The 11106-nt window shown below is 39.5% G+C and overlaps 2 protein-coding genes and 1 long non-coding RNA gene across 3 annotated transcripts; 1 reads left to right on the top strand and 2 right to left on the bottom strand.

Moving 5' to 3' along the window:
* The first annotated feature begins 1648 nt into the window (after positions 1 to 1648).
* On the top strand, positions 1649 to 5585 carry LOC146649930 (uncharacterized). The gene is made up of 3 exons (XM_085386913.1): positions 1649 to 1855; positions 2306 to 2381; positions 2505 to 5585. The coding sequence occupies exons 2-3, from the start codon at positions 2307 to 2309 to the stop codon at positions 4359 to 4361; spliced, it is 1932 nt and encodes a 643-aa protein (XP_085243039.1). The 5' UTR covers positions 1649 to 1855; position 2306; the 3' UTR covers positions 4362 to 5585.
* Positions 5586 to 5633: 48 nt separating this feature from the next.
* On the bottom strand, positions 5634 to 7984 carry LOC146649928 (uncharacterized). Its single transcript, XM_085386914.1, has 2 exons — positions 7082 to 7984; positions 5634 to 6544 (listed from the first exon to the last, which is right to left on the bottom strand). Exons 1-2 carry the CDS (start codon positions 7898 to 7900, stop codon positions 6209 to 6211), a joined length of 1155 nt encoding a protein of 384 aa, XP_085243040.1. The 5' UTR covers positions 7901 to 7984; the 3' UTR covers positions 5634 to 6208.
* On the bottom strand, positions 6680 to 7062 carry LOC146649929 (uncharacterized). Its single transcript, XR_014908195.1, has 2 exons — positions 6747 to 7062; positions 6680 to 6712 (listed from the first exon to the last, which is right to left on the bottom strand). It is a non-coding gene; the product is annotated as an uncharacterized LOC146649929 (long non-coding RNA).
* Positions 7985 to 11106: the final 3122 nt, after the last annotated feature.

Raw genomic sequence — 11106 nt, 5'->3', positions numbered from 1 at the left:
AGGACATATTCCACTGTTTCATTATTTATTTGGAAAAAAGTACACCCCGTGACTCAGTAGGTTGTAGCAACGATAACTTTGTGCATTGTTTTCAATGTGTGACTTTATCAGGAGAGTTCATAGTCAACCCAGTGACTGCAAAACGCCCACGTCCTGTATCTGCAAAACAAACCCCTCCACCACCATACTTGACCGCTGGTATGAGGTATTTGTGCTGATAAGCTTGTGTTTCACCAGATGTGACACTGTAGATTATTGTGAAACATCTCCACACATCTTATCTGTCCAAGGGACATTGTTCCAGAAGTCTTGTGGTTTGTTCTGATGCAACTTTGCAAACCGAAGTTATGCTGCTGTTTTTTCTTTAGAAAGAAGATGCTTTTTAAAAAAGAGTGGACTTCATATTTGAACTATAATGACACTCCCGAAACATCAGCTTCTGTTCTATGGGAAGCAGGGAAAGCTGTGATGAGAGGTAAAATAATTTCTTTCTCATCACATAAAAAGAAAAAAGAAAACAAAAATATTCAGGAATTAGAAAAAAACATCAAATCACTAGAAGAAGCCTACGCGTCCCACCAAGATCAGGAAACATTGAACAAAATACGCAAAACAAAACTAGAATTAAATGAGATAATTGATAAAAAAACAAAATTCTTAGTACAAAGACTACGCCTACAAAATTATGAACATGGTAATAAATCCGGTCAATTTCTAGCAAACCAGCTAAAAATAAATAAAGAAAAAACAACTATATTTGCTGTTCAAGATTCATCTGGGAACACATTATATGAACCGATACAAATAAACAACATTTTCAGGGATTTCTATAAAACGTTGTATTCACCACAAATAAACCCATCTAAAAAAGAAATTGATCAGTTTTTGGACAACATAACTCTTCCAAAATTATTGGACACTCAAGCAATGGCACTGGATTCACCACTGACACCAGGTGAACTCCAGGAAGCCCTGATAAGTATGCACAATAATAAGGCTCCAGGTCCAGATGGCTTTCCTGCAGAATTCTACAAAGAATTCTGGTTGATTCTAGCACCAGTTTTCTACAGAACGTTGTTGGAAATTAAAGAAAAGGGCAGACTTCCATCAAATATGAATTCTGCAAACATTAATCTCCTGCTAAAACCAGGCAAAGACCCTGTATATCCCTCAAGCTATCGTCCAATATCCCTTATAAATGTAGACCTTAAAATAATCTGCAAAGCTCTCTCAAAGAGACTGGAGAAAATAACCCCCCTCTTAATTCATCCTGACCAAACTGGTTTCATAAAAGGTAGGCACTCATCAACAAATACACGCAGATTACTTAATTTGATAGACTACTCATACAGTAAAAACCTAGAAACTACAATATTCTCTTTAGACGCAGAAAAAGCATTTGACAGAGTTAACTGGAAATTTCTATGGAAGCCCGTTTCCGCCACTAAAAAAAAAAAAAAAAAGATCCATAACTCGAAATTTCGAGTTATTTTCTCAAAATTTCGACTTATTTTCTCGAAATTTCGAGTTATTTTCTCAAAATTCGGACTTATTAACTCGAAATTTCGAGTTATTAACTCGAAATTTTGAGAAAATAACTCGAAATTTCGAGAAAGATAACTCGAAATTTCGAGAAAATAAGTCGAAATTTTGAGAAAATAACTCGAAATTTCGAGTTAGCGCTGCCAATAAGAAATCTACGTGGCTGATGTCATTTCCTTGTTACCCGGAAGGATATGGCGCAAAGGGGTGCGCACTCAAAACTGGATCGTGTCGTGAGCTGCTGTATTAACAACAAATGGCGCCAGGTTCTTCAGTTTTGAATGCCTTCCTACAAATGATAACTGGATAAAAGGTATATAAAAACAGTGTGACAGCGATTGTTACATACAAAGTTGAATAGAATGCAACGTCAGGGTTAACCAAAGGTACCTATAAGGTTTCTGTTACACGCTAATGACACCTGTTACGTCTGATGAAACAGACGTTTTGCTGAAAGCATGCGTAATAAGTATACAGCACTGTATAAAACAAAATCACAAATCACCCAAAACAGGGAATATGACTGACAACTATATAAATAAGGAACAAAACCAATAAAACTGTAACCAGACAACTGAGAAAATGTGGGATTGACTGTATTGTGATGCTGATTGTAGTTACAGTGCAAATGGACACTTAAAAATGCAGTTCCCACTTCTCCACCATAGTCAGAGCTCATAATGTAGGTAGGCACAGATACTTTGACGATAATATGGTGGCTTTATTTTAATTTTGTAATTTTAATTTACATCCTTCCTTACAGCATGGGAGACTTGACTGAATTCTTGAAACAAAGAGAAGTCTCTGAGGAAATTATACAGACCTTGGAGAATGAGAAGGTACTTAATTCCAACAAGATACTGGTTGAAATGCAACTTTTCCTCATTGTTCTTAAGTTAAAAATAGAATTGTATTTTCAAGGCTGGTTGTTTCAATAAATTAAATTATTTTTCCATCTTTAGATTGATGCCAGTGTCATAAGTCTAATGACAGATGAGGAGCTGAAGACTTATTTGCCATCATACGGTGATCGTCTAGCAGTATTTGGATTTTGCAGACGGAGGGGCAGCAGCCGCAAGTCAGCGCTTTTTGAACGGCTGAAATCCAAACTGTCCAAAAGAAAATTATCTGAAGAGGATGGCAGTAGCACACGGCAAGAAGAACATTCCCAAACAACCCATAAAAGAAATGCTCTGAAGAGAAATAGAAAAATAGAAATAGGATGGATGCATTATGATGAAGACACTGAGGTTTTCAAGCAGGTTAGAGCTAGACGAGGAGGAGGAACAAGAAAAATAGACATCTGCAAGGATGCCAAGAAAAGGGACATATTACAGGTTGCAACAGGCCTGTTCTTTCCAGATGGAGGAAACATTCAGGGGCCCTTAACAGATTTTGACTGTGATCTGAAGGATTATCAAGAGATGATAGTCGATGATGCATTGACAGTAGGAGAACTTTATCATGTCACAAAACTTAATATCCTCAGGTTCTACCTCACCACAAAGAAAAAACAAAATGACAGCCTTCAGAGCTCCAACCCAGGTTTGCATCCATCTTCAGAAATTGAAGCGAGTCCTCAAAACCAAACCTCTTCTTTTACTGTCACTACAGTCCAAACATCTGCTCCATTTGAAACAATCAGCCATGATGTGACATACATTGAAGACACTCCAAACGATAACCTTCCACAATCTTCCACGCAGTCTCTAAGCGCTAACACTTCTCACAGCAGTGACATTATTTTTGTTGGCCCCTTTTCTGACAGTGAGCCAATAAATTTGGATGACACCCTGATTTTTTCTCCACAACCTGGTCCATCCAGTGAGAGAGTGAGGAGAGTAGTGGTGGTCCACAGAGGGCAGGTAATGTCAGAGCTCATTTCACATTTTAGTGATAAGGACCTTGAAGATGTCGACATCAAAATCCAGGTCTTACTGCCTGATGGAACACCTGAAATGGCCCATGACGATGGGGGAGTTGTGAGAGACTGTCTTTCAGAATTCTGGAAAGAATTCTATGACCAGTGCACCACTGGAAACGTTTACAAAGTGCCCTTCTTAAGGCATGATCTTGGGCAACCGGAGTGGGAGAGTGTGGGCAGAATCATTGCATTTGGATGGGTTAGAGAGAAATATCTGCCTGTGAAAATTGCACCTGCCATTCTGGAACAAGCTGCCTTTGGATATGTAAAGAGTGATATTGTGGAGAATTTCCTTAAGTTCATGCCTGACTCTGAGCGTACAGTGTTAGAGGCGTGGCGATCAGACTTTAGCACCGTGGACCAAGAAGAACTTATAGACATACTTGATAACCACAGCTGCAGAAAGATACCAACAGCCTGCAATGCCACTGAAGTCCTATTGGAGCTTGCACACAAAACACTTGTCCAAGAGCCTGCCTATGTTATTGAACAGTGGGCAAGAACACTCAGCACTGCATGGGAAAGCCTTTGTGATCTATCTTCAGTTTATGAAACCCTCCAACCAACTGTGAGAAAAGTTCTCAAGTGTCTCACTTTCCCTGAAACAATGACGGCTCACCAGAAGCTGATTCAGAAATATCTAACTACATATGTGAAGAATGCTGAGAAGGAACATTTGTGTTTGTTCCTCAGGTTTTGCACAGGTTCAGATTTACATCTGGGAAAGAACATCATCATTGGGTTTAACGAACTGAAAGGTTTCCAGAGACGACCTGTGGCACACACATGTGGGTGTGTACTGGAGCTGTCGATAAATTATGACAGCTATCCTGACTTCAGATCGGAGATGAACAGTGTGTTGGAATCAAATGTGTGGGTTATGGACATTATCTAAAGGTTTGATTCACGGACAATGGCTTAAAAGCCATTGTTGTTTTACAACAGATTATATTTGAGTTGTGAACTAAGACTAAAGTGTTCCCATGTGAATGTCACAGCAAAGGTTTCAGGTGTTTAGAAACTGAGTTCCAAGAAAAAGTCTTTGGTGAAATACCACTGTAATGCAATTTGAGGTACTTCTTTGTGTTTCTGTGTTTTCCTATTACAACTGAGGCAATATTTTTCTAAACACTTGTGAAATGCATTTCTGCAGAGGTCTCAGAGTGGCAGTCTGGAGACCATTTATAAGCATTCCCATTTCCTCAGTCAGCATGTGTGCATGTGAACAATGAAAGCAGTTTTTCCACCTTTTATTCAATTTTACTATTATTTGAATCCAAAATCAACTTTAAAAAATGCATTAGGTTCATTTTAATTTGTCAAATTTTATTAATGTAATGTCAAAAGATGACATGTATTGTAGTGGTTCACCAGAAAATTAGAGATTGAGACCCCTGCAATATGTAGTGTATAGTACATGTAGGAGATATATGCAATATCTCCTACATGTTTTATCATCGTGCACACATTTTACAGTTTACAAGTCAGGTTTTACTTTATCATTGTATTTTATTACAGTTATGTTTGTACAGTTCTGTTTAGCCATCTGGGTTATGGTGACTTTTGCTAAATTGAATGGCCATAAGGCACACCTATATGCTTTTATTTTGGATTTCTGTGAAATCAGCAATTGCTTAGCTGAAGGTGGATTTTTGGTTGGCTTTTCCTGATTTTTGTAATGGAAAAAAACCCCTGTGTATCATAGCCCCCTTTTTCAAAACTACATAGCCGATGGGGTAGTTATTTAAAAGATATTTTCCTATATTTCTGTTTTCATGTTTGAGCCTAATGTATTTGCTTCATAGTGGTTTTAGACCACACGTTCTTATTCTTTAATTGTAGGATATTGTTATCAGATCTTGCCATATTATCCTCAATCTCTTTTTATTGTCCCATTCTTTTTGTATTTTTAATAATAATTGAACTTTTGCAAAACATATTGCATATTTTTGTTGAGTGTATTATCGTACTTTTTCCAAGTCTTGTGCTTGCAATTAGCTTTTTATAAGAATACTTTAAGGTTTTTTGTGTTACTGTAAATACAGTACAGTTATTTTGTTTTAAGACAAGATGATGGCAAAAGATCTGTGTTTTATAATAAAGTGTTCAATGAGACAAATTACATCTTTAATTTTGGTAATTTCTGGGTTTTTATTATTCTGAGGCGCAATCCGAAAAAAAAAAAAAAGGTCCATAAATCTCACTCAGTTAGGTTATCCATATGCTAAAAAATATATAATTATACTGCCCATAATCAGGAAAACAGTCAGTATATATAAAAAGTCTCAGCAGTGAAAAAAATGACAGTGAAAATTTTTTTTACTGCTACATAACCAGATATTTCAAAACATCAATAATTACTCAAATAAAAAGAAAGATGAAAAAGCATATTTACAAAAAGTTGAAATCATAATTCCAAGGTGACATGCGCTGCATATCCTCCAAATAGCAGGTCTAACAGACATTATGTTTACATATGTTTTAATAATAAGGCTTTTAAAACAAAAAATTGGTTTGTTAATCGAAATAAACCATCCAAAAAAAAAAACAACCCTCCAAAAATTAAATACAATTTTTATAGCCTTTTTCAATTGGCCCTGTTCGTGAAATACATTTTCAGGCCCTCAAAACCCATGTATGTGTGCCCCAAAAACGACAACCATCCAAAAATTAATAACTCATAAAAGTTTACAATTTAAATATGAAAATACAGAATTAAAAATGCATAACGATGTCTAACCTTTAAGGCAAAAGCTCCAACTCAGTAAGCATCAACTGCCTTAGCTTTACATACAGATCCACTGTATGAAACACATCATCTGAGAAGTCCAGGTTATGTTCTGACATGAGTTCTACACAGAGATGAAAGACATCCTCTTCACATGGAAAGTCTTTGAACACGCATTCTTCAAGGCAGGCTTCAACTTTGTCCATATTGACATGTTTGAGACAGTCCCTCGCGCCATAAATGTCTGGGAGGGCATACATAAAAGATGGTCGGCCATGAGGACTTCGGGAGTTGTGGACTGGGCGCATTCTGTGGTCATTCCAGGCCAAAGCAACTTCATTTAATTCTTCCTAGATGAAAACAAAATGAACAAAAGAAACATTTTCAGGCATACAATATGAAAATGTTAATGTACAAAAGCACAACTAACTTCTACATTGATTTTCTTAGCTTACACACCATTAATTTAGCTTTGAGCTACATTAATGATATATATCCGTATATATACACACACATACCTACACACACACACACACACACACACACACACACACACACACACACACACACACACACACACACACACACACACCATGAACAGACAGATACTTATTTACTTAGTTTTGACCCACCAAAAATGCTAACCGAGTACAGAGAGAGGCCTAAACACATAAATAATCAATGTGTTATAATGTATAATTGTGTTCCTTGATATATATGTGGAATTTTTTTTTTAACAAAACAGTTTAAAAAAAAAAAAAAAGCACTACTTTTCACGTGTACTTTAATATATCTGATGTTTCTATAATATACAAAGGCCGTGTGAGTTGTTACAAATTAAACAGTTACAATACATGTCGTTTACACAATCACCTATGTAAACTCACCTGTATAATGTGAAGAAAACAGAACTGGACCAATGATTTGTCCAAGAAAGAGTCTGAGAAGTGGCCATCCTCTCTTAGTTTGTCAAATAGTTCAATCCAGTACTGGATACACTGGCTTCGTAAGATTAGCCACCATCTTTCAATGCGTTGATTTCCTGTACTTGCTCCAAATATGACGTGCTCTCTTTCTGGTTCATTGTCTGTAAAGTGCAAAAATCGTTGCATGTGAGCCACATGGACGTTTTCTGTTCCTAGATCTAATCTCACTCGATCAGGGCAACCACCTTGTTGAATCACGGCATCCATGAAGTAGCCAGCAATTACTCTCGGGTCATTATTTGTCTTGTAAGCGTCTAGCCATATTATACTCCTTGAAAATCCGTCAATGCATCCACTGATTGCAATCCCAAATGGCTTCAGTTTATCGTAGCCGTCGATATGCCACACATAGTTGGGGCCTCTGCTATGATACACTCGCCTCAGCAGTCGTCTACGTGACCTCAAATCCACACCTTCTCCATCGAATAAACGGAGCAGAAGACGAACGGTTTCTCTGTCAGTAACAATGCCATTCATCCAACACTTCTGGTGCATCCAACGATACCCATGACACTGTCCTGAGGTTGCCAATTGTGCTTGTATAAAGGCTGCTACCTCTCCCACCTCTGTTTTGTTCTTTCTGCGCCAAAGTCGGTTGTTGTGTAAAATCCTTTCAAGTGTACGGAGGCTGATAGTAATGCCATGTGATTCAGCTAATAACGCAAGAATCTCCTCATTTGTGAAGCCACGCTTAAAATACTCAGCAATTTGTGAATTCATGATCCGTATCTATAATTAGCATTTCTGTAGCATTTGTAGCTGAGGGCTTCAGCTTCCGGGTAACACGGAAATGACGTCATTCACATAGATTACTGATTGGCAGAGCTAACTCGAAATTATGAGAAAATAACTCAAAATTTCGAGTTATTTTTCTCATAATTTCGAGTTATTAAGTCGAAATTTCGAGTTGCTAAGTCGAAATTTCGAGTTGCTAAGTTGAAATTTCGAGAAAATAAGTCGAAATTTCGAGAAAATAAGTCGAAATTTCGAGAAAGATAACTCGAAATTTCGACTTAAGTATCCTTTTTTTTTTTTTTTTAGTGGCGGAAACGGGCTTCCATAAATTTCTATTTGCAACTTTACACAAATTTGGTTTTGGATCCTCTTTCATAAACTGGTTAAAAATATTATATAATTCCCCAACAGCTTGTGTTAGAACAAATGACCAGACATCCTCCAGCTTCTGTCTCTTGAGGGGCACCAGGCAGGGATGCCCACTCTCCCCTTCACTATTTGCAATTTTTATTGAACCACTAGCAGCAGCAATTAGACAGAATTCAGTAATTAAGGGCATAAAATGCAAGAACGTGGAACATAAAATCAGCCTTTATGCGGATGATGTGTTACTCTTTCTCCAAAATTCACAAACCAATATCTCTGGGGTGATTGAATTGATAAACTCTTTTGCAAGAATATCAGATTACTCAATTAACTGGTCAAAATCTACAGTCCTACCGATTAATTGCTCCTTCCATAATTCCTCTTCTACACCACTGCAATCGGGAAATATAAAATATTTAGGTATTAATGTTTCTCCCAAGCTTGCAGATCTAACTAAATTAAACCATATCCCACTTTTAAAGAAGGTAGAAGATGATCTGGCTAGATGGAAATGTCTACCCATATCACTCATGGGAAGGGTTGCCGCTATAAAAATGATGGTCTTACCAAAAATAAATTATTTATTCTCAATGATCCCAACTAAACCGCCACAAGATTGGTTCAGATCTCTAGATTCATGTATGTCCAAATTCCTTTGGAAAAATAAACCCCCACGTATAAGCTTAAAAACACTACAAAAGACCAAGGATAAAGGAGGACTAGAACTGCCTAACTTTCAGCACTACTTCTTAGCCAACAGGCTTCAGTTTATCTCAGGATGGCTAAAACACACCCTCTTAGATGAACCTTGGCTAGATGTAGAACAAGCACTCTGCAATAATCTAGAGATCTCAGACCTACCATTTATCAGCTCAAACATCCAACGACATGAATGCTTTAAAAGCATCAACATCAGCTCTTCTCTGACAGCATGGTGGGAGTTTCTAAAATTGACAGCGTCTTCATTAATCCCATGCAAACGTACACCTATCTGGAACAACCCTGACATATTACAAAACAATAATATGATAAACTTTTCAGATTGGAGTGATAAAGGAATCAAATATTTAGAACATATACTAGAAGGAACAGAATTTATTTCATTTGACGGACTAGTTACACAATATGGGATCAACAAGAAAAGATTTTTAGAATATCAACAAATTAAATCCATAGTAAAAAAGAAATTTAAACCGGGTCAAGTTGAACTACAAACACCACCAAGTGTGGTTCAATTTCTTACTCTTAAACCCCCCAAATTACTATCCAAAATATACAGAATGCTTTCTAAAACAGATGAATCAATATCACTTCCTATTGCAAAATGGGAAGCGGATTTATCAGTTAACTTAGACCTAAACTTCTGGTCTCAGACTTGCTTAAAAACCTTTCATCTAATTAGAAATCCCAGTCTTCAATTAATTCAATACAAAATATTACATAGAGTACACTATACAGGTCATCGGATGTTCAAGATGGGCTTTACGTCTACCAACAACTGCTCACACTGCCAAACCAATTCACCGGACAATTATATCCACGCTCTTTGGTTCTGTCCACCAGTTCAGAAGTTTTGGCGCGAGATATGTGAAGACTTATCGAAGTGTCTGAAATGTAACATTCCAACTTCCCCCTTAGTGTGTTTGTTGGGCAGCTTAGATAATGTCACTTCAGAAAAGAATATCGCCCATATGGTTTTCACTGCCCTATGCATAGCCAAGAAAACAGTCCTCATGAACTGGAAAAATAAAAATAATCTTAATTCTAACCAATATAGAAATTATCTATTAGATTACATTAGTCTTGATACAGCCTCTGCCACCACATCAGATCAATTGCTCTGGGCTCCTTTGATCAGCTCCATCACCTAGTGGGGGTGGGGGGTCATAGTTTGGTCCCGCCTTCACTGTTGTGATTGGTGTGGGGGTAGGGACAGGCTTAGGGCGTCGGGGGGTTCCCCGGAGGCATTTTCCTTGGGGGGCTCAACCCGGGGTAGCGGTCATGTCCGGTTAGGGGCTCTGTTGGCTCTCCGGTGACTGTTTCCTCGCGGCTGCGTGCAGCGGGGCTAGGGGAGGGTCTGTGCTGACGGACGTGGGTTACTGACCTGGTAGCCTGGCTGGCCCTGGGTGGGTCCGGGATGGGCGTGAGGTTCTGGGGGCGCTCCGTCTCTGGGCTGGGACCCGGACCGGGCCTCGGGGGCTTGGGTCCTGGTTGGTGTGTTGCCGGGGTTGTGGGCGGGTGGGTGCATGGGGGCCCAGCCCTGGAGCAGGGTGCCGCCGGTGCGTCGAGCCACCTGGGGGGCTCTTCAACTGGTGGGGGAGATTGTCACATCTTGCAGGAGCTTTCCTCTCCTCAGGAGCTCCCTCTGCAGGAGGGGGAGATACAGGAGAGGTGGAGGAAGATCTCAGCCTGGGTGTTTATTGTCTTATGTAGTCTGGAAGATGAGTGGATGGTGGGGTGGGTGCAGTTTTCTCTGTGGTGGGGTTGGGTGGACTGTCCCGGGCTCTGTGGGGCTGGGCGGCGCTGCTGCACTGGGCCCGGTCTGGATGGGCCTGGGCCCCCTTTCCCTGGCGGGTCGCGGAGTATGGGGGTGCCTACTGGGGTCAGCGGGGGAGCTGGCCCCAGGGAGGGGTCACTTGCCCCTCCCTTCCTTCCCTCCCCATCTCCAGCTGCCTCCCTCTTCCCGCTCCACCACAACCACCCACACATGCAGGGCCTTGGAGTAGGGGTATGTCACCAGGGTGCAGAGGAGGCTACCCCCCCCTCTGTCCCCTTCTGGCTGCCTCTGCCTCAATTTTATCCCACAACTTAGACATTCACATTAC

The sequence above is a fragment of the Rhamphochromis longiceps genome, linkage group LG17, assembly GCF_057381845.1.
Source record: "Rhamphochromis longiceps isolate RC_006_pf linkage group LG17, R_longiceps_female_GT1.1, whole genome shotgun sequence".
NCBI classification, from domain to species: Eukaryota; Metazoa; Chordata; class Actinopteri; order Cichliformes; family Cichlidae; genus Rhamphochromis; species Rhamphochromis longiceps.
Note: the sequence above shows the minus strand (reverse complement) of the source record. Positions and strands in the feature narration are given on the sequence as shown.